Source organism: Polyodon spathula, chromosome 7 (assembly GCF_017654505.1).
Source record: "Polyodon spathula isolate WHYD16114869_AA chromosome 7, ASM1765450v1, whole genome shotgun sequence".
In the NCBI taxonomy this organism is placed as follows: Eukaryota; Metazoa; Chordata; class Actinopteri; order Acipenseriformes; family Polyodontidae; genus Polyodon; species Polyodon spathula.
In genome coordinates, this window is record NC_054540.1 from 25,593,054 (window position 1) to 25,616,785 (window position 23,732).

At 36.9% G+C, this 23,732-nt stretch overlaps 1 protein-coding gene across 1 annotated transcript in view; it reads left to right on the forward strand.

The window, feature by feature from the left end:
- utp20 (UTP20 small subunit processome component) overlaps positions 1-17,521 on the forward strand; it is a 38,075-nt gene extending 20,554 nt beyond the window's left edge. Inside the window, exons 31-62 of the mRNA XM_041255066.1 lie at positions 1-127; positions 502-589; positions 972-1,115; positions 2,365-2,418; positions 2,542-2,694; positions 3,094-3,249; positions 3,665-3,805; positions 4,258-4,395; positions 4,809-4,948; positions 5,146-5,234; positions 5,455-5,729; positions 6,311-6,450; positions 6,708-6,864; positions 7,801-7,899; positions 8,291-8,458; positions 8,664-8,830; positions 9,315-9,462; positions 9,843-9,959; positions 10,053-10,223; positions 10,639-10,770; positions 11,054-11,164; positions 11,654-11,733; positions 12,964-13,033; positions 13,287-13,469; positions 13,733-13,864; positions 14,159-14,291; positions 14,621-14,814; positions 15,013-15,084; positions 15,248-15,505; positions 15,799-15,925; positions 16,086-16,231; positions 16,339-17,521. The exon at positions 1-127 is cut by the window's left edge and continues 18 nt beyond it. Of these exons, the coding sequence (XP_041111000.1) occupies positions 1-127; positions 502-589; positions 972-1,115; positions 2,365-2,418; positions 2,542-2,694; positions 3,094-3,249; positions 3,665-3,805; positions 4,258-4,395; positions 4,809-4,948; positions 5,146-5,234; positions 5,455-5,729; positions 6,311-6,450; positions 6,708-6,864; positions 7,801-7,899; positions 8,291-8,458; positions 8,664-8,830; positions 9,315-9,462; positions 9,843-9,959; positions 10,053-10,223; positions 10,639-10,770; positions 11,054-11,164; positions 11,654-11,733; positions 12,964-13,033; positions 13,287-13,469; positions 13,733-13,864; positions 14,159-14,291; positions 14,621-14,814; positions 15,013-15,084; positions 15,248-15,505; positions 15,799-15,925; positions 16,086-16,231; positions 16,339-16,494 (4,466 nt within the window). The 3' untranslated portion in view covers positions 16,495-17,521. The remainder of the gene's footprint in view (positions 128-501; positions 590-971; positions 1,116-2,364; positions 2,419-2,541; positions 2,695-3,093; positions 3,250-3,664; positions 3,806-4,257; positions 4,396-4,808; positions 4,949-5,145; positions 5,235-5,454; positions 5,730-6,310; positions 6,451-6,707; positions 6,865-7,800; positions 7,900-8,290; positions 8,459-8,663; positions 8,831-9,314; positions 9,463-9,842; positions 9,960-10,052; positions 10,224-10,638; positions 10,771-11,053; positions 11,165-11,653; positions 11,734-12,963; positions 13,034-13,286; positions 13,470-13,732; positions 13,865-14,158; positions 14,292-14,620; positions 14,815-15,012; positions 15,085-15,247; positions 15,506-15,798; positions 15,926-16,085; positions 16,232-16,338) is intronic.
- Positions 17,522-23,732: the final 6,211 nt, after the last annotated feature.

Genomic DNA, 23,732 nt, shown 5'->3' on the forward strand with positions numbered 1-23,732 from the left:
CCAGGCTACTCCTCCCTCATGTCCCGGCAGTGCTGCTGTACCTCAGTGGGATGGTGGGGAATGCAGATAGGATGAAGAAGAAGAAATACAGAGCACAAGTCAGCAAGGAGCTCAACATCCTTTCAAAGTATGACTCCTTGTGCTTGTTTTGTAGACATTACAAAAGCTCCAGATTAGTCCAGCAGACACCATGTTTTCTGTTCAATGATGTCCTCATTGTACCTCATAAGTCTAGGAGAGGCTGAGACAAAGAAGATGGCTTGTTTGTTTCCAATGTCAGACTGGCAGCAAGCTTGGGATCTCCCAGCTTCCTTGGATGTAATGCCAAGTGTAATTTCTTATTATCAAGTGTGTGTGTGTGTGTGTATATATCATGGGTTGCTTAGGAGAGCTTATTACACAAAAACATATGGCAGTGACTAATTCTACCTAATAACTGTTTTAGCACATTGTAGTATTTGAATGTGTTTACTAGAATTTGTTTGTTTTCTTTCTTTATAGGATAAGCAAGTTTGTGCACGATAAAGACCAGAGCTCTATGCTTATTGGTCTTCTGCTTCCTTATCTCCACAAACCCAATATTGCTCAGGTATGTTTTATTGTAAGACTTCCGGCAAGCAGTGCAAAACATATCATCTTGTTAATTTAATAACAAGTACTAGAGGAAATGTTTGGAGTGCAATGTTTGCCATTATATTAACAGAAACGGGTTCAAACTTAGAAGGCATAGGAATATCTGTGTTATGCTGTAAAGTTACAGATTTTAAACACATCTGAACTTTTACTAGTAAGTGGGTGGGTCACATGTTTGTTTGTTTGTTTGGACATTTTAATAAAATGAAAAAACATAATCCCAGTTTTTATATCCAAATGGAGCATTCTGTATTGTGAATACCATGCCACACATCTGATTCCTATAAACTTTATTAACCGTCTTTTATAATCCTGTACTTTTACTGTTTCTCTTTTAGGATGCAGAGGTTGATATCTTGGAGACTGCACAGAACTTGCTGAAGCACTGCACAAATCCCACATCTTTCCTCAAACCTGTCGCCAGGCTCTTCTCTGTCATCCAGAACAAAATCTCCCGCCAGACTCTCTGCACAGTGTTTCAGGTACATGTTCCAGAGCCCTACCAATATAGGAGAAAACGTTTGTGAAATGAGCTGTATAAATGTATGTTCTTTGCCTTCCCTTAATGCAGTTTTAAAGGTGAATTTGGTTTCCACATCTGTCATGTACTGTTAGTAATTTTACATTTTATTCTTTTTGGGGGGGGGGGGGTAAAAAATTCATTAAAATAAGTCTGTTCTTTTTTGAGGCCATTTTATTTGTAAATCTAGTGGGAGGGGAAAAAAGAATATAACTAATGTAGTTAAACTTGCCCTTCATTATGACTTGAGGTTTAGTAGAAGAGAGCAACAAGAATATAGGAAGCTTTACATTTATAATGCATACGACCCAAAGAAAAGTGCATTACCTCTTTTAAAATCCAGTAAGAATTTTAACATAAATGCTGTTTACATGGAGAAACACATCTTCCGGATAAATACAAAAATCCTTTCTAGCCAGCACTAGTCTCATTAAGAATTAGATCTCAGTATCCAGGACTGAAGTTCATCTCTTCCAGATACTGTGTTGTCACTCTTCTGGGGTTAATCCCAGGCAGGTGGAAAGAAAGGCTTCACTTGTAATTGTATTTTCTGTACCTGTAAACACAGACATGTGTCACAGCTGTGATGCAAAGCATGTAGTTTCTGTAGTGATCTAAAATGAGTCACTGAGATACAATAGATAGATGAGGGATTGCTTTTTCATTCATATCTGGACCTTTCAATCCCTGGCAAGGGATTTAGGAAGATCTGCATGGCACCAAGCAGTTGTGTCCTCAAGGTGATGGGAGATTCCAAGGACAGGTTTCTGTGCTTTAATAGTTACATCGATGGCAGTTTGCATTGTTTATCAGTGCATTTCACAAAGTGGAGCTTTGTGGACCTATTTTGAAGTGAAGCACATAGAAAAACTGTAATTCTGCATTTAATGACTATCCTTTAGCATAAGTGTACATATTAATCTTCACTTTGTGTTCTTTCATGACCCACACATTTTACTAAAGAACCTCCTTGACTTATCCCTGTCCTTATCTACAGGTCGTATTTTAATAGCGCAGTCCTTGGGTGACATTGTTCCTGTACAACAGGGAATGTTGGCATTTATTTATTTGTTCAGCTTTCATGTTAGAGTGAGAAATCAGTACACACTTCCATTTTAGAAAAAATAAAATCAGGAATATGACATGAAATTGAAGCCCATAGAAATTTAGTTTTATGTTGATGTATCTTTTTTTTTTAAATGTATTTACAGACTTTCTCTGATTTGGACAGTGGATTGAAATATATTACTGATGTCGTAACTAAGGTATGAGTCCTGTGTTTTTTTTTTGTTATAATTGTTTTCAATTTGTGGATGGATATTTAAATATTCCTGTTCACTGACAGAAGCATTCGTAATTATTAACATTATTTTCTTTATTTCTTTTAGCTGAATGCATATGACCAAAGGCACCTGGATGAAGTTCATTTTGATGTTCGCTTAACAGCTTTCCAGTCAGTTACTAGTTATATCAAAGAGATGAAAACTCTGGACATGAATTACATCTTTACAATAATGCAGAACTGTTTCCATTCTATAGAGGTGAGTACAAACTTTAAAAATCATAATATTCCTATTCATGAGCACAAACAGTAGCAACTGATAATAATAATTTGGCTTTCATTAGGTTTTGTTGGTCTGGTTCACAATAAAACTAAACAAAAATACAACCATAACTGGAACTGAAACAGAAACGTCACAAACGTCAATCCAGCTGCATGTAAAACTATTACTAGGTGCATAGTGCCTGTGATGTTTTACTACTGAGGCCACTGCACAGCTCTGTATATATTTCACTCCATAATGGCACTAATTTAAATATATATTACAGTATACTGCTGTTAAAAGATTTATATTTTTTTACTATAATACGTTCCATTAAATAGTATACTTAAAGAACAACAAAAGCTGCCATGTTTATTTGTGTCCTCTTTTTTGTAGTTGGGTGATATGTCCCTCAGCGACAATGCCACCCTGTGCTTGATGGCTATAGTCAATCAGCTTGCTACAGTTGACCATACTGAAGAGGAGTACAGAGAAATAATCCAGAGGACACTGCTGGAATCACTGAGGAATGGGCTCCAGAGTAAGACTGAGGTAAGAGAAAAAGAAATACAACACAAAGCTAAAAAGGATTTGACAAACTCTTCATGCCTTCACCATTGTTAATAGTGTGAGTCAGTGTCAACCATTTACAGCAATGCTTAGTTCGATGCACATTAAACCCACCATAATGTCGCAGGCGTGATGGTTGCATTGTTGTGCTTCACCCCTGTAAGCAAAGAGAAGACTATTTACATATGCAGGGAGCGTGGATTGAGGATTTTAAGTCTGCCTGCTATATATTCTGAAAGCTTATATTCTCAAAGGCCTGTGATCAACAAAATGTAAACACATTAAAAAATGAAAATATTCATTGCCATTTATTATGATATGTATGTTGTGTTTTTTTATTTTTTTTTTTTTAAATGCTATTCTTTGAATTGTTTACATTCTACTGTCCTATCCACAGAGTGTTCAACAGGAATACACAACAATACTTTCCTGCTTAGTTCGAACCTTCCCATCCAACCCTGAGTTCAAGGACTTGGTTCAGCTGACAGATTACAATGATCTTGAGTCGGATTTCTTCGAACACATGAAGCACATACAGGTGACGACTTCTATCTACACACGTGCAGCCTCACTGATTCATTAATTGCGTGAATATTGCCTGTCTAAATACATGCCTGAACTAAACCATACAACTGATGAAAGTACAGTAACAGTACAGTCACACTAGTTGTCAGTTGAACAGCTAATGCTCACAATATATGGCTACTGTGACAGTTTACTGAAGTGGTTAAAACATGCCTTTGTCTCAGTTTACCCTGCTTTTACAGGTGAAAATAGGATTGGATCACTAAAATTATATGAAATAGGTTATCTAGGAAAATGTATAATTTTCAGTCTTTGTAGTCGTGTGTTATAACCTTACATTTTCAACATATACTGTATCCTTATTTGAAATTGTATCCACTGAATCCAAATTCAGATGCTTTATTTTATTCTTTGGAATGCTTTACAATATGTGTGTGTTTTATTATTATATCTACTACTTTATAGATCCATAGACGAGCCCGTGCCTTAAGAAAATTCGCTAAACAGCTTACGGAAGGAACAGTGCTTTTGTCTTCAAAATCTCTCCAGAACTACATCATGCCATATGCTATGACTGCACTCTTTGATGAAAAAATGTTCAAGGTAAACCAGTTTTCTCCCCTGTATTTATTTTAACAAGTCTTCTGTTGGGTTAAATCATTTCAAGCTGAAAATCATTGACCTCACTGTGTACAGAAGGATCTCGGAAGCATCTTTTTTTTTTTTTTTAACATTAATGTTTTGGGGTATTTGCATATATTCTGCAGCTCTCAACTGCCAAAAAACATGTGTTTGTATTTTGCAATTTAACCTGCTGATTTTTTTCTGAGATTCAACATGCCATTTTTACATGGGGTGGTGTTTAATTTCACCATGTTTTAGTACGAAACTCGGTATAAAATGTTTACAGAAGGAAGTGATTTAATGTTAGTTACCTGCTGCGTCTAAAACTATTAAATAAAAGTACTGGATGTTTAAATGTGCTCAGTCTTTCAGTATTTCCTTTTCTCTTTTAGTATGAGAATATGATTTCAGCGTCAGTGGAAGTGGTCGGGGCTGTTTGCAAACAACTCTCATGGTCAAAATACATGTACTACTTGAAACACTTTGTACACGTGCTGCAGAATGGACAAATTGATCAGAAACTCGCTGTCAGGTATGTGATGTTAACATTTTAAAACTAGTACATCTGGTGTAAAGCCACTTGAGGTAGAGTTTCATTGGCAGAATTAATATGCGTGGAATTGGATTTTTTTTCTTTTTTTAAATATTACAAATTCAGAAAAAAGCTGAAACTTGATATGTAAAGAAATGTCATAACCAATTAAAACTCTACCTTTCTCTTCCTTGTAGTTTATTAGTAACTGTGTTGGACGCTTTTCATTTCGACAATGAAACTCTTGGGAAGGAACTTGCAGCTGCAACAATCAAGGAGCGTGAAAGTAAGTGAGAATGGTGCAATGTTGTATTTGTGTGTTTGTACACTTTTGCAGCAAGAGCACTTGGCAGCACTGCAATGACACCTGAATCTAGCTGCTATGAGTCTGTCTGTAGAAGTCAGAATAGTGTCATCATCTCTGTATGCCTCATCTCGAACGGAACTGAAGCCGACATGATTTGTATTGCCCTGCTTCGACAGAACATTATTTTTCTGTCCTGCAGGTGCCATGGATGTTGATCGGGAGGAAGAAAATGAAGCAATGGAGTCGGGTGACAGCGATGTGGAGGAGGTCATGGAGATTGTAACAGAAGATGCTGAGAAGCCAGATGAGGGAGCAGCTGAGACTGAGGATAAGGCTGTTTCTGCAGAGAAAGTTAAGAAGCCCATTTCAGCACGCCCCAAAACCAAGGAGGAAGTGGAGGCCCTTATCCAACAAATTCAGAAAACTATCACAGGAAGTGTCCTACCGAAGCTGCAGAAGTGCCTCACGGCAAAGGTCAGTGTTCACAAATCGTTGGATTTAGTGTTTTTCTTTCTGAGGTGCCATGTATAAATGTTTTTTTCTACATTAATCCGTTGCATGTCCGCCCATCACATATCCGCCCTAACTGTTCATTTGCCATGATCAAGCTCCATGTGCTGCCATTGCCGGTAGTTGCACATGAGCTATTCAGTTTGTTGATATGTAGGTAAATCGTGGCAGATGGCTACCCTGTCACAAGCATTAATACCCTGTATCTTTCTAAGCAAGGGATTTAGCGGAGCACCTAGATGAAAGCTGAATCTCAAAACAATAATTGTGTCAATATAGTCATTTTTACAGCTGTGTATAATGGTATTTAAAACAGGATTCATTTATCTGCCTTTTTACATATCCACCCTTACTGTAGTCCCACCGCAGTAAGATACACGGCAGATTACTGTATCTACACATTTAGACCTATTTTGTCTGGTTCAGCAGATGGGCCATTGTTCGGGAAATATTCTATGTTAATTTTTTCAGATACTAAATAGTTTTGATGATCTATCAGTATTTGTTAGATATCCACAATATAATCTATTTTTATTGTATTATAGATAAAGCGAGATGAAGAGCACAAGTTAGCAAAGTCCAAGGAAGTGAATGAGGAAGAAGTGGTCAGAGTGCCGATAGCATTCGCCATGGTCAAGTTAATGCAGTCTCTCCCACAAGAGGTCATGGAAGCAAACTTACCAAGGTAATAACCTTTTCCTTGTCAATCCTTATCCATCCTTATCAGCTCCCAGATGTGCTGCACATTATGGTTGGTCTATGACTTAATTACCTGATGACATGTCTCACATTTTGAAATAACCGTCTGTCTTTGACTCTTAATGGTACAAGTTGTTTTTCTTCCCTGTATCCTGTGGACAGGGTTAAACAGTAGAAAGTAATTAATAAAGTGATTTCAAGGAAAGGTACCTCCTAATATATATAATTTTTTTTTTTTCACAGCATTTTTCTGAAAATGTGTGTGTTGCTGAAAAATCGCTTCCAGGAGATCAGAGATGTCGCCCGCAACACCCTGGTCAAAATCATTGAAACCTTGGGCTCTCGCTACCTCCTGTACCTCTTGAAGGAGATGCAGACGGTTCTAGTTAAAGGATATCAGGTAAACTTTATATTTTTGCCATACCATTTACAGTACAATGCTTTTTTTTTTTTTTTTACAGCTGCTTGTAGTATAGTGGTAAAAAAATATTAGCTGACGTTCAGAAATGAGTCATTTGCGTGTTCTACTGACTAATTTACTGAAGTGAGGAGGATTTTTACAGCTTCTGTTCATAGCTGTGGTTCTTACTACTGCTGTACCTATAAGTGGTTAGTGATGGTTCTAAGCAACAAAACTAAAATTTAATGACCCTATCACTGCTGTGTTAAACAACTATTTTTATTCCATTATGTAACAATACTACTAAGCGTCACAGTATTTAAATATCATAATGGATCATAATCATTTTAAAAACTAAGGAAAGAAAAACCTTTGCTGTCTGCAGTTAGCCTTGAGAATAATGAAAAGTTAGTAGATAAGCCAAGAGGCTTGTTTGGCATTTCATTTCACTTACGGTTTCCGATGGCTCTATGTTACATAGCGGTTACATTGTTATTTCAATTAACTGTTCACAGACTGTATGACATGAATACTGGCTTATTGGGTGTATATATTGTTGGTCTAAAACCAAAAAGTGGTGTCAAATTTATATTTTCATCCAAACTGGAGTTAGACAAATCGGTGTTATGTAATTTTTAGTTTTGACTCTGTACAATAGAAATAAACAAAATCCACTGACACTTGCATGATGATCTACAAATCTGCCTCAGTACTGAAAATGAGGGTCAGAGTTGAAATAAGGGGGACCACAAACTGCTTGCTATCGTAATCCTATAGATTTATGGTCCAAGTTTGTTGCTTTTTAAAGATTGTTCTATGGCATCATACAAAATACATTTATTAAGGTATCCTTAAAGATAAGCAAATATACATTTTGGATTTTATAGTCCCTAAAGAAAAAATAAATAAACATGTGACTGATTATTATCTTTCCAGGTTCACGTGCTGAATTTTACAGTTTATTTGCTGCTCAAGACTGTCACTACTACAATGAAGTCTGGGGACTTAGACCCTTGCATGGATAGTCTGGTGTCGGTAAGAGCTCAACTATCAAAACTTGTTCAGTGACCCAGAAATCTTCAGTTTTTCTAAGCAATCAATTGTCAGAAGCTAGACTTGTTATTTTACTCCAGTTGAAGTCTGTTATTGCTTGCGATTTTGCAGGATCTGTTCTGTATGGAGCCCCTAGCACTGCAAAGGCTTATGGCAGAAATGGTTTCAAGCACACAGATCACTCCTAAAGATTGGAACAATCTGTTGTCCAGTATTAAAAATGTATAAAACAAGATAAAACAAGAAAGGATGGAACTGTGTTACTTTCCCTGATTTTAATATGCCTGTAGTTGGAAACCTGCATTGGTTGTTAAACTATAACCCTAGACCCATTTGTAACTGTAAAATTTCTTCCTATAATTTCTTATTGCAGATCTTTAACTCTGAGCTGTTTGGTGACATCGCTGAGGAGAAGGAAGTAAAAGGCATCGTCTCCAAGGTGATGGAAGCCAGGCACAGTAAAAGCTACGATTCTTACGAAATACTGGCCCAATTTATAGGAAAGGATCGGGTTACCCAACTCATTTTACCTTTGAAAGAGGTAAGTTGTGGGAAAGCTGTATTGGGTTTTACAATGGCTTAATGGACAAAAACCAAACTGATAGCTAGATGTTTTAAACGGTGACATCTCCAGTTCAAACTTTCTAAATAAACCTGTTTAACAGCTGTCCTTTTAAACAAATGAAGACTAGTTCCTTAAACTGGTTGCTTGTTTAGTTCTGACAGGTGTACATTTTTTGTTGTAGATCCTTGAGAACACCAACAGCTTGAAGATCTCCCGTAAAGTGCATGAAACTCTGCGCCGTGTTGTTGCCGGGTTACTTCTTAATGAGGGAATGACTGCACAGTCCATTTTGTTACTAAGCCACGGACTCATCAGTGAAAGTTTACCACTATTGACTGAGAAAAACAAGTAAGATATTCCCTCCTATTTTTTGTTTAATAATTTTAAATACAAATAGTGGCAGCAATTGCATCTGTTGCTGTGTTCAGTCCTTAAAATAGGCCCCCATGCCCTCATTAAATCCAGGGCCAAGCGCACACCTGCAGGGCTGGCCTTTGTCCTCCAGAGGCCGGTAGCTCTCTGACATCCACTCTCGAGTTCCTGGGTGTAAAAGAGGAAGCTGGCTTAGTCGTGGGATCAGAGGACACCCACTGAACCTTCAGTTCTCCTGAGCTGTGTGGAGAACTGCAGCAGTGAGGGTTAAAAAATAATTGGACCTTCCAAATTGGTAGAGAAAATTGGGGGCAAAATAACTGGGCACACTAAATTTGTATAAAAAAAATAATAAAATAAATGGTTTCAAGTATTCCTGTAGCAATTCTCCATGTCTCCATAATCAAATAGTGTGGGTTAGCTTTAGTATTTAAATGTTAAGGGTGTTTTCATTTTTTAGGGAGAAGCTGGCTGCAAAACCTGGCCCAGACCCTAGACTGCAGCCCCAAAGCTGCCTTCTGCTCCCAGCCACCCCTGTCCGGGGAGTGCAGAAAGCCCCTGTCAGTAGAAGGACCAACATGCACATCTTGGTGGACACGGGGCTCAGGGTAAGTCAGAAACAAATATAACTATTTCTTATCGTACCCTCGAAACAATGTAGTTGACTAATACTCATTTTATAAATACACAGATTGTGTATAGTACCTTTTATTTAAACATTGAGTAAAAACTGAAGACCATCTAAGAGGCACTTTAAATGTTTGTCTATTGAAGTAAGAATCTTCCTTAATACTAAAACTACAAGTCTTCTACTAAAGCTACAGCCCCTAAGCTGCCATTTACACATTTTGTATCTGGGAGTGTGTTTGACTTACTGTATGTATGTGTGTGTATGTATATGTGTGTATATATAGTATGTGTGTGTGTGTGTGTATGTATATATGTGTGTATATATATATATAATATGCTCGTCTTACTTTCATTTCAGTTGCTTCACATGAGCTTAAAAAGATCCAAAATAAATTCTTCAGAACGTTCTATGCTGGAAATGTTGGACCCCTTCGTTAAGCTCCTCATTGACTGTCTTCATTCCATGCATGTGAAGGTAGGTCTTCCATCTTTTTAGCTCTGATTTTTTAAAAACCAGTTCACAGTGCGCTTATATTTTGGATTGTGCTCATGTTATAATCTTGTGCAGGTAATCGCTGAAGCACTGCAGTCATTTACGTGGATTCTGAAGTTCCCCCTTCCTGCAGTAGATAAGAATGTAGAGCAGCTGACCAAGCAGCTGTTTGTGTTGCTTAAGGACTATGCAAAAGCTGGAGCAGCCACGGGAGAGAACTTTCATCTGGTTGTCAACTGCTTCAGAGTTAGTGGAGTTTTTTTTTTTTTTTTTTTTTTTTTTTTTTTTGTAGCTTTAAAGATTTAAATAGCACCTGGGTGATGGTAGACTGAATATGCTCAGTCCACCCACTTCTGTGAACTTGTTTTGCCAGTAAAAAAGACAATTGTACTAATAGTGCAAAGGGTGTTCCTCCAAGGCAACTAACACATAAAGCAGTGCGGACAAAGAATTTCATTACTTTAAGGACATTTCCAATTACAGTATTTCTCTTAGTTTGCAAAACTGCTGAGGTGTGTGCAAATGTTTCATCTAATATCTTCACCAGTGTAATGTTAGCTGATATGTTTGTCTGCTTGACTTGGCGGCTTCTAAGTTTTACCTTAGAATTTATGATCAAGTCCAGTTTACTTATGTGTGTGTGTCTTTGTTTTTTCCTCAGTCTATAACAGTGCTGGTGTTGTGCACAAAGAATTACAAAATCACAGATAAACAACTGCAAGTGCTGCTGGGATACGCAGAGGAGGATATCTATGATCAGTCGAGACAAGCTACAGCATTCGGCCTTCTTAAGGTAAACTGATTTTCCTGTTCCGTAAGAATATACAGTACTGCCCATTTCCCATCTAGAAGTTAAACAAATCCCAAAATAATAGCTGACACATTTTTAAAACTTGTTTTTGTTTTCTTACTAAAATTACTGTTTATTCCAATCAAGTACACAATCAAATTGCCAGGTTGTTGCCAGTAAAAGCATTTTCAGATTCAACAAAAACATCTAAAAAGTCCACGTTAAGTGCACAACAGTAAACTCCCTATGAAGATTGATCTTTATTAAATACAATACTTTTCTTCAGGCAATTTTAACGAGGAAGCTGGTTGTTCCAGAAATGGAGGATGTGATGAAGAAGGTGGCTACGTTTTCCATAACGGGTCAGAATTCTCAAGTCCGAGTCCAGTGTCAACAGGTTAGTACAGCTGTTTGTTTATATCTGTTATATGTATTTGTGCATCAGACTTGGCCAATCCCCCTTCCTGTTAAACCAGCACAAGATAACAAATTATTATTATTATTATTATTATTATTATTATTATTATTTGTTTATTTAGCAGATGCTTTTATCCAAGGTGACTTACAGAGACTAGGGTGTGTGAACTATGTATCAGCTGCAGAGTCACTTAAAACAATGCCTCACCTAAAAGACGGAGCACAAGGAGGTTAAGTGACTTGCTCAGTTTGAACCGGGGACCTCCTGGTTACAATGCCTTTTCTTTAACCATTGGACCACACAGCCTCCTAACAAATGTGTTACCACCTATTCTTTCACCTATTCTTTCCTTGTTTTCAGGAAGGCATTGGGTAAAAGGCTTTATAAAAATAAAAGTAATTGTGTGTGTGTGTGTGTGTGTGTGTGTGTGTGTGTGTGTGTGTGCGTGCGTGTGGTTTTTCATTTTAGATTTATCTGAAGTACATTTTGGACTATCCTCTTGGAAACAAGCTGAAACCACACCTGGAGTTCATAGTTTCACAACTCGGGTAAGATAGTGTCAGACAGCCACTCCACTCGTAGATCTATACAGTCAATTCTCATTAAAACGAGCTTTCCTGATACTATGAATGTTCTACATGGTTCCAGTCAAATTTTAGCAGTTGTTTATTGTGCATTACTACTTATACAAATTCACTTAGCACAAATGTCTTGTTTTGTCTGAATTATTATGGAGCCTCCAAGGATGAACATTTTGAATTAAACGAATAGCCCTTGTTCAAACAGCTGAGTGTAAAGGATATTTGGAAATATATTAACTTGCACTCAGAATAGCACCTCTATTGTATTTCACTGCCATTTTTGGACAAGTGATCCTATGACGCATTTCGAGTTGCCATAGTCCTAACGCATCAGTACCATTTCCACGAAGCAGCGTAGCAAACGTACTAGAAAGAAATATGCTGCTGCAGATTTCAGCATTCCTGCAAACACTTTGTCATCCATCCTGAAAAATTAGGATGCAGTAATACAGGCGTATGAACACTGAACTGTGGATGCAATAATACAGGCCTATGAACACTAAACCGTGGATGCAAGTCGTCAGCATTTCCAATTTGCTTTTCTGGTTTAAACAATGCCTGTGATCAGAACAGGACATGCAGATTTCAAGTGCAGTTCATTTGCAATGTATACTTTTAAAAAAATGTTCACTTACATCTGTACTTTTTAAATGTGTAATACCTTTCATTGTACTGTGATTGATATTTGATTTCAGTGTTATTGTAGCCAATAAAAACTGGCAGAATGCATTTGGCTCGAACTTTTCATATTAAGAATTACTGATGAGACTATTTTGTTTGCTGATCCCTTGAAATTCGTATTAATGAGACTTGACTGTACATATAAATGTGGCAGGTTTGCTCAGTGTGCAATATTGAATGTATTTATATACAGACCCTCATTAAAAATGTAAATTATGCAAATATATAGCAATCCAGATGTTTTAAAACTTTAAACTATTACAGAAACCCCTGTATTGTTTATAAGAAATGCTTCACTTTATCTTTGCTGTAAAGTGTCAGGATTATGTTTAATATAATGCTGTGGTATGGACAACACAGGACACATAAAAGGTAAGTGAATGTGTTTCTTGTAAACACTGCAGAGTGTTCTGTACCGCATTAACTGTTCCACAACAGCCTTTCTGATTATAGGATCTTAAACATTTGCCAAGCAACCCAAATCAGCAATTAACATTTTCTATCCCATATTTACAGCTATGAATATGAAACTGGACGGGAGTCTGCTCTTGAAATGATGGCTCATATCTTTCAGACCTTCCCTCAGGTATTTAAAACACTTAATTATTTTAGTTTTTTTATGAATTACTTTATTCCATTGTTAACGTATGCTGGGGCAAGGGGGGTGTATTTTTTCAGTCCCCTAAATTTAAATAAATATATAATAATTCCATCGTTTTTGTATGTCTCTTGAAGGTTATGATAAAGGCAATAGTGACGTGTGTGTGTGTGTATGTGTATGTGTATATATATATATATATATATATATATAATGTGGTTTTTCTCTTTTTCTCTGCTAGGTCTTACTTCAGCAAAATTATGGCCTGTTCTTTGTCCCTCTCATGCTGATGATGACAAATGATGATTCACCCAAGTGCAAGAAGATGGCAGCACTTGCAGCTAAAACCTTGCTCTGCAAAGTGAACAAGGAGCACCAAGACGCCATGTTTGCTTTAGTGAATACCTGGCTCAATGGCAAAAAGGTACACCTGTGGCACATCTGTTGTACTTCATTGTCCCTGTGTTCATCAAACTAAGCTTTTAGTGTTTTGAGTTGAGACTTTCTTGACACCCATGTTTTTAGAAGGCAAAACAAGAGTGTGTGCCTGTCTGCGTGTTTATACGGTGTCAAACGATATATTGTGTGGTGTTGTGTGACAGTAATTCTTTACTCTTGCTGCTAACACTCGCAGCAGAAAGGCCAGTCCCCTGCATGTTGGTGACAGTGTTCTCCACTCTGTTGCAGGTCTCTCACCGGCGGCTAGGTGCCCAGGCCTGCGGCCTCTTCGTAGAAGCTGAAGGGATTGAGTTCGACAGGCGGCTCGAGGCTCTTCTTCCTCTCATTGAGAGTGAAATCAACCCTGCCAAGTTTGAGGATGTGAGTTTATTTGTTCACAAAATAAGATTTAATTGTACAAGTTGTCTGTATACCTTTGCATATCCTACCCCAGACCACACCTCGTTGTTACTGGGAGGGAAAGTGTATGTTGATGTTAGTATTAAATACCAAATAAAATTTAAAAAATGCATGCTATGCAGTATTGTATTAAATAATTCAAATTAAATCCTAGAGAGATTCTTGTACTTTTTTATTTTTGTATTACAACTGTTCTACACTGCCTTTTTTTTTTTAAGCTTGTATCAGTGACTAACTATGTATTTCAATTTCCAGATAGAGGAAGAGACAGAAGAAAAGGCTGCAGACAGACTGCTGTTTAGTCTTCTAACTCTGATTATAAAACTCATAAAGGAATGTAACCTTTTGGAGCTCTTTAAGCACAGTGAGACCCTCAGCAACATCTGGAGTAAGTTTCTGCTTTCTGATTGTTATCCACGTAGGCATCCTTATTAAGCAAATCAGAGTAGATTACATTGTGGTTAATCATACAGTGTTTCATCCATAACTAGAAAAAACTCATTGTACATTTACTATATTAAGTATATTCTTCACCGAAGAGATTGAGAAAAACTTAGTTGACAAGTTTGTTCCTTTACCGCTACTAATGATTCATTGTTCATTTCCATTGGTATTGTAATTGTGGATTTATTTTTGTTAAGTATTTTAGAATGTATTGATGTTAAATGTACAGTATAGAGCCCATCTTGCTAAATTGATATAAATATTTTTTTGTAGACCACATTTATTCCCACTTGTGGTATCCTCACACCTGGGTGTGGCTGACCTCATCCCAGATTTTTGGTTTGCTGTTCGCTGCACACAAGCCTGAAGAGTTGGTGAGCAAATGGAACACCATGCAAGTTTCTGGAAACAAGACTTTGTCCGAACCCACGGCCATCCAGTTCTTACTTAGTGGCATGGACAAAAAGGTAGGAGACAGTACAGAAAACTAACTAACCTCTTTACAAAAGGTGATATTTGACAAAGTTAGTAAGTAGTAAAATGCAGCATTTTGATTTAATTTATTACATGTTTATTTCATAGAGAAACTATGAGTATGTAACTTATTAAAATAAACCTTTGTGGCTCTGCATGCTTACAGTATGTGTTTCTTTTCCTTTTCACAGATGAGAGAGCTGGTTTTAGCTTTCTGTCATCAGCTGCAATCTAAATTCTTGGATCAGTCACTGGGAGAGCAGGTATGAGCCATCACAGCGAGGGCAACGGTTCAAATTTAAAATTTAAGTTAGTTTTTGCAAACAGAGCACCAATGCATTTAGTGAGGTACTTTCTAGTTTCAAACACCTCTTAAATAGCTGTAATAAACATGTATTTTTGACCTCAATACTTCTTTCTATCCAGGTGATAAAAAACTTGCTGTTTGTTGCCAAAGTGATCTACCTGCTGGCTCCTGATTCAGAAAGTACTGAAGGTGCAGGACAGGAGAATGAGGATAGTGACGAGGAAGTAGAGAGCGAGCAGGCAGTTAGTGAGAGAGCCACAAGGAAGGAGAAGGAGGAGGAGAAGGAGGACAGGCCTGCTTCCCTTCTCTGGGTGATGAAGAAGCTCTCTGTTCTGGCAAAGAGAGAGGCTGCCTACTCGCCTAAAATCCCCTTAAAGGTGTATATTCTGACATCTTTCTTACAAATGACACATTACAATATTACTGACTGTTGCAGTGCATGTAAAATTTAATGATTTGCATTACCAAAACAGGGGTAATTAATTTGATGCTGTTTTGGTCATTTAAATTGAGGTATATTCAAGGAGAATGTACGTTCAATATAGAATATGCTTCTCTGCTTTGGTGAAGAGCATTATTGAATCCTTTTTGGCTGTGTTTTGAAGATCAGAATTAAAATTGCTATTTTGTACTCAAAGAAAGCTCATTTTGTTTTTATTTTTTGCTGCAGAGAACTTGCGTTTTGAAATTTCTTGGAGCCATCGCGGTTGATCTTGGAAAGGAGAGAGTGGGCCCTTATCTGCCTGTCATCATTACACCCCTCTATAGGGAACTCAACAGTACTTATGCAGAGCAAGGTGAATACATATCAGTACCAGCATCTGTAGAATAAATATCCCAGATAAGGGAACACAGCATTAAATATTACTCATGAGTACTGTAGGTATTAAAAAAAACATTGTTGGAAATGGAGTTCCTTCCGGAAGTTGTAACTGTAATGTTTTCTTCATTTTTTAGATCCAACTTTAAAGAATCTTTCCCAGGAAATGATTGAGCTGCTGAAGAAGCTTGTGGGTTTGGAGAGCTTCTCCTTGGCCTTTGCATCTGTTCAGAAACAGGCCACACAAAAGAGAGCAATTCGTAAACGACAAAAAGCCATGCAGGTAATGTTATTGTAGCAAATGACAGCATGCAACAGCTTAAGTACTTTATTTTTTAAAAAATTGTAATTGTTTTTTTGTGTGTTTTTTTTTTTTTTTACCCCCTATAGGCTGTTGCCAACCCTGCTGTTGCTGCAAAGAAGAAACTGAAGAAACACAAAAATAAAATAGAAGCCAAGAAAAGAAAAATTGAGTTCTTGCGCCCTGGCTACAAGGCTAAGAAACACAAAAGCCATGGATTGAAAGACTTGGCAATGGTAGAATAATATAGATGGACTTATATTTGCAATAGTAGCTGTAATTCATAAGTTTTACCTTGTGGATAACATAGGGTATTGTAGTTTATGCAACAGCCATTGAAAGGTCTCAACTTTTACTTATTCTATGTTCCTGAGTGAATATTTTTCTACAGGATTTCATTTTGGAATCCCTCTTGCATGTTTAGTTTTAGGTTTAAACATGCTTTCTTTCCTGTAATTACCCTTCTTTTATAAAGAGAATAATCCATGGGTGTTCATAGAGTGCTTTGGATATTTCACTTTATAGAGTGCTGTAAATATGTTGGAGGCTCGTGGGCTGTTTTTGCAACAGCAGCCTGAAAAACCACAGGAGACTCCTTCAAGAGTTCAACGTGGTTTATGCAATTTATGCAAGTCCCAGCACGCACTCACTGCACTGTGCTATGCAACCCGTCTTGCTCTGAAAAGCGATCTCGTTTCATCATTTGAAAATACTGTATCCCAGTTAAAGTGACGTCCCAACTAAATGACATAAATAGCATTGGGAAGAACAGTCTCCCAGAGTTGTATCCCATTCAAGCAGAAATCCGTTTATCAGTATCCCAATACGGTGGTGCCAACAGTATTTGGTTTGCCATAACAGTAACCAGATGCTTATGTATTTAATGTAAGCAAATCAATAATTAATGTACAGTTGAATGTACTAATATTCGTACTACCAGCAATTGTTTTACCTATTTAGTTTTTTTGTAGAAGTTTGTTTTTTTTACAGGTTTACTGGGTACTATAGTTTTATATTTACAGTACTTGCCAAGTGAAAATATAGCCACAAACACCATGTGAGCGGTTGTTCTACTAGAATTGCATATTTTTTTGTGTTTTATCAACTGTAGTAAACAACACCGCAACAAATGACAAAGGTGGAATTCAAATGTCTTTTCTGCAATGTTTCTGTCCATGCTGGCTGTTATCTATGAAGCGAGTGTGCTTTGGAGTCAAAAAGAAAACTATTGTAAACCCCAAAGTAAAAAAAATAAATAACTTTTGGATTTCTGAACTGGCGATACCCATATAGGATGCTAAAACCAGATGTAGGCATTCACTGAAAACAGCTTCTCTCCTGCACTTCACATCATGTGTCTTCATTCAGCTGTGGTATTCGGGGGATTCTCCCAATATGAGAATGAAAGGAGGAAATGAGTAATGCTTTTGTAATTTAAAGGTAATTGACCCTGAAAACTGCAGCTATTTACATAGTCAGAAAATATAAAAGTAAATAAGCACTGAATTGGCAGAAGGCACAGGTGTCGTCCATCCATCAACAGTCCAAAGCACCTCTGACCATTGTTCCATAGTCCAGTTTCTGTGTTCTTGTACATATTATTTGAGCCTTTTAGTCTTGTTCCCTTTTTTTAACAGAGATATTCTTACGGCAACACATCCTTAGTCCTGATTTCAAGAATGACCTTTGTACTGTTGATTTGATGGACAACGACACATGTGCCTTCTGCCGGTTCTGTTGTTAACATTTGTCTTCTTTCTATTCCGTGCAGATATTATCTTCAAGTATTGCACATCCATGTTAGTTTTTTGGGTCTTCCAGTCCTGGGTTTGTTAATTGCAGATGATATTTCTCTGTACTTGTTGATTATGCTTCGGATACCACGCCTTGAAAATAGAGTTATGCAAGCTGTTTCATTCAATGTTTTTCTTTCTTTATGCAAGTCAAGGTTGTTATAATAGTAGAAAACACTAGTGGAGGCTTTGAGTAAAATGTTAATGCTTATAATGCATGAGCAAAAAAGGCTGTATAAAATAAACACAGGTAATGAGCTGTATTTTATGCTCAAATATGAGAAAACTATATTATTTTATACTAATACAATTGCTGAGAGAAAACGTTTATTTTTAACAAGTAATTTTTTTTCTTAAATAAAATCAAACAAAATTTAATCTGCATTAGCATTCTACTTTAAAGTGCATCTCAGTAACACAAATGGCTGTTGACCTTCATAAATCGGGCAATGGGTACAAAAAAATAGCTAAAAACCAAAATATACTACTTACCATTATTAGGGCAATAATTAAGACGTTAAAAACCAGTGGAACAGTGGTAAGTCTGCCTGGTAGAGGACGCAAGTGCATCTTGTCCCCACGCACAGTGAGGAAGATAGTTCAAGAGGCAAAGAAGAATCTAAGGGCCACAGTTGGAGAATTACAGAACTTGGTTGCATCTTGGGGTCACCAAGTCTCCAAATCTACAATTAGACACCACCTCCATGCCAATAGCCTATTTGGAAGGGTTGCCAGAAAAAAAGGCTTTAATGAGAGCAACCAACAAATGGAAGCGTCTGGAGTTTGCTAAATGGCATTGACACTTGGATTGGAACCGGGTGCTATGGTCAAAATATAGTTCTTTGGCCACCCACACAAGCGGTGGGATTGGCATCAAAAGAAGGATGCATATGCAGAAAAGAACCTCATACCTACTGTAAAATATGGTGGTGGATCTTTGATGTTATGGGGCCCTTGTTAAGGTCAACGGCATCATGAACTCTACCGGTACCAGGATGTTTTAGCCAAAAACCTGGTTGCCTCTGCCAGGAGGCTGAAACTTTGCCCAAGTGGATCTTCCAGCAAGACAATGACCTCAAGAACACATCAAAATCCACAAAGAAATGGTTAATTGACCACAAAATCCACATTTTGTAATGGCCATCTCAGTCTCCGGACTTGAATCCCATTGAAAACCTGTGGTTTGAATTGAAGAGGACAGTCCATAAGTGCAGACCGAAGGATTCTGTATGGAGGAATGGTCTAAGCTCCCTTCCAATGTGTTCTCCAATCACAAAAAATTATAGAAAAAGGCTCAGTGCCTTTACCCTTCCAAAGGGAGGGTGCCAATAATTGTGACACTTCATTTTTTGGGAAATTAATTTATAATTTGAGAAATGTGTAATTTTGGTTGATTCCCTTAAATCATTAATAAAGTACAATATATTCCACATGTTGGACAATTACAATATAGCTCATTACCTGTATTGTTGATTTTATACAGCCTTTTTTGCTTATCTTTATCATATATATGACACATATACGACAGTATCACTAATCACAGACCCTTAATAACCCTTAATACTGTCTGTTGGGTTTAAAACTTGCACTAGGCCTGCAACCCGTCCTGGATTTCATAACTTCCATTGTTTAGGTAAATTACTGAAATGACCAGAGGCCAGAAATTTAAACAATCATGCCTCTGGTAAATCGTTTCTGAGTAACTGGCTGTACTTAACATAGCATGAGTAAGTCACACCTGAGTCTGTAGGTTTACTAATAGGAGCTGCTTATAAGGGAGTAACAATGTATTCAGCATCATGTGTTGTCATTTACTCTGTGAGTTAATTTCAGACCTAAATGTTAACTTTTCAATACAAACCCTTTTTTTTTTCAATTAACACTGAGAATATTTTAATTTTATTTTTGTAACTGAAAAAAAAAAAAAAAAAAACTGGTATATAAGGTAGTTATAAAGGTATTATTATGAATAAATAATAATGGGCCTACTTGTATAACCTTTTGGAGCACCTTCATGCAACGGGGTCATTTTTAATGGGCAGTAAATTTGAATGATGTTCCGTAACAGTTATTATGCCAACTGTCTTTGACCGGATGAAGGTTCAGAGCCTACAGAAGCTGTTTCCCCACACCTGTCCTCCACCCAGCCCCCATTCCCCTTCTTAAGGGGTAAACAGTATTTTCAATGAGATGTAAAAAAAAAAAAAAAGTTTCCAAAGTAATTGGCTTAATCTGTATTGTCCATGATTTTAATATTGTATTTATGTTTCTCGCTTATTTTCTAATATCTGTATTGGTCCTGCAAAACTAAAATTGTACTGGTCACAATACTGTATTTAGACGACTCTGTAATCCACTGTAGCAAGTATCCCTCCAAATTGTTAAAAATATATAGACAGATAGATAGAATGTATAACAAAAATAAATAAAACAGTAAAACGTTTGCAACTTTTTTATTGAAAACTCAGTAATCTACATTTTAAATAATTCATGCATTTTTTCATCTGAAAATGACTTGCAAAATCTGTCTTGAAATCTGATATGAAGGCACTTATCAAATCAATAATAATAAAGCAATTGACTCGGCACAGTCAATCGTGTCTCAGTTACATTGGTAACATCTGCAGCTGAGAGCCACAGCGAATCTGTAGAAGGGGTAGACATTGCTGGGGCATCCTAGGATTTTAATTGACACATAATTGACATCATTGTGCATATAGGCACTCTGGGCAAGGGGAGTCTTGGATAGGAGAATCTTCACATTGGGATTAATCAATAAAACAGATACAAAAAAAAAAAACAATAAATATATGCATTTGGAACATGTCCAGCACATTGTATTATCTGACCCAACACAAACTATTTACACTTTCCAAACTCACTTAGCAAAGCATCATTAATTAATCAATTCCTTCCTTATTGTTTTGACAGTAAATAACCTTAGAAGGTTCTGTGTCCTCCTAATATATTAGTATTGTTTTCCTTCAAATAGTTCGCTTTGGTTTACTCATGAGACAAGAGACTCTTTCACAACTGGAAAGTAGCATACAAGTATCATTTTAACCAAAACAGAACAGTGAGGCAGTGTGATAGCAATGCTTACTTACAGGAACTTACTGGACCACAGCTCCAGGTAGCCACATCAAGTTTAAAAACATGTCATCTTGAGCAAACCAAAGTAGCTATAGTATTCAACATTACACATTACAAATACTAGAGATAAAACCGGCCATGAATGACCAGCTTTGGACTACGAGAAGTTACTGTATCTGAAGACAATGTTTTTTAGAGCAGCTGGGGTCCTACAACTGGGGCCACAGAACTGTTTGAACTCATACCAGAATTTCATTCTAGTACACATTCATTATTCAACACAGCCTTTTAACAGTCACTTCTTGCCCTTGTCATACAATATCCTGCACAGATAGTGGTGCTGATCGCGATACAGTACCTGCGCTCATCCTTTTCCACATACAGCATGTGACTTGTCACTGTGCAAAGAGACTTGGCCTGGCTGAAACTCCAGCTGAAGACAAAAATCAACATCCCCAGAACCAGCATGCTACAAAGAGTACCAAAAAGCTGAGGTTTATTGTCAGTACAGAACTGAAAACATGTACTGTATTCGCAATCACTTAAGATTTAGTAATTTGAAGAAACCCGCGATTCTAACAACTACTAAATGACCTTACCTTACCCATGCCTGGGAATGTGACTCTAACCTGGCAATGTATTAGATTTGGAAGGCATGCACTTACGTTTTAATGGAGCAAACAAACTATTTAACAATAAACATTTTAAAAAAGCATTTACCTTTTCAAAAAATAGAATATTGTGTATAGATGTAAGTTACTACCTTGCGTAGCTGTGTGGATACCATGCTAAATCAATATTCCAGTTACCGACCTGTAAAAATGATGTTTCTGGATACTATATGGAGAGTGTGGCTTGTGCTCAGTTGTGAGTATGCTGCTCCTTGTTGGTGGCTGTCTGATATGCCTTCATTATATACCTGGGTAAGGATGCACCCTAAGTAACCTCAGACAAAAAAGGACTTCTATCTCATTATAATCTCTGCTCCCATGTAATTGAAGAATCCATTTTGTTTCATCATATTACCTTTTTCCTAATTGTACTAGATAAATACAACTTGTTTTGAAGTACGTGCAATGTACAGTAGTCTCTGCGTATAGGAACACTTTGTCTAAGAGAACACCCTTGTGGTAAAACAGATTTGCTCTGCCTAAAGGAACAGGAACTTCACTTAAAAGAACACCTTTTTGGCACTGAAAGTGATTTGTTCACAACTGATACAATACTGTTTTGTAACCTAATAATTCATCATCATCGTCAAACTTAAAGTCAAATGGTTTATTCAATCTTCTCAAAAATGACCTGTGATCATCTCGACAGTGTCTTGAGGCACGCCGATTGGTTTATTAAATCTTTCCAGATCCGCCGTCATATCATCGACAAGTTTTGTAATCTAATTTCCAGGAGTGCACCTCATCGCTACAAAACGACATGTAAACAAACAGCAAAACACAAAGCTCTTGTTACAAAAAGTAGGAAATTGTTCGAGCTCCTGAAACAAACCTGTTTTCCATTCAGGTGAGTTGCTTCACCATTCTGTTAAATAATTTTGTGCATTTCTGGACAGGTATTCATAATTAATCTAGAGCTACTGTTCCATGTTTTAACATGTGGGAGTGCTGTGTTAAATTTAGTTTGACAGTTAGTTTGTCTGTTACTTTATTATTATAGATTATTAGCACACACTTGCCTATTGCTTTTCTTTTACTTATTCTATTCATTACATACGCTGATGCACGTGCGTCATGACAAGTAATAAATATTTATTTATTGATTCATATTATCTGGTGGTCAACTCTCTTAAAGAACATTTCGATTAAGAGAACTCTTTGCTTCCCAAGGGGTGTTCTATTAGCTGCAGTCTACTGTATTACTTTATTATAAGACCCACAGTATTTTTCACTAACTACATTTGTAATAACTATGGCAATAACATAAATGTCTTACAGTATTTTTTTTCTAAATTGGCTGCAGTCCAAACTAAGTTAAAAACAGCAATAGAGATGTGATTTATAGAAAAGAACAAAGTTCTTGGAAGTTTTCTGTAATCAGGGTACTAGAAAAAGGCTAGTTCACTAACTAGTAGTATTTTATTCAATGAACAATATGACAGCATGTAAAGCAACAAACCGACTTCAATTAGAAATGTTTTAATTATTGATTTGAAATTGGCTTGAACTATTAAGCAGTACATAGGTTTAAGTTGTGTAAAACGCAGTTGTGTGAACGCTGGCTCTACAGTATCTCTGCCATCTGGCTTATGTTTCATTGATAGTGCTGATGTCAAACTTTTTCTGTGAAACACATTCATAACCACACTTCTGAATTTTCTCCCAGTTCCTACACTTCCATCACTAGACATACTCTCAATTGCATTTAGTTTTCTGCCATTATCACTTAGAAACCACATACACACTCACACTTAATGTACCCCATCTTCGTAGTTAGGCAATACATTTTACCACCTACCCTATGATTTATTTCTGAAGGTATTTAATTAAATTTTAGAAAAAAAACATATATCAAATTAAAATACTCACTTTACCCTTAGTAAACTAAGTAAAAGCTTCATTGTGATATTAAAAATAAGTATTCCA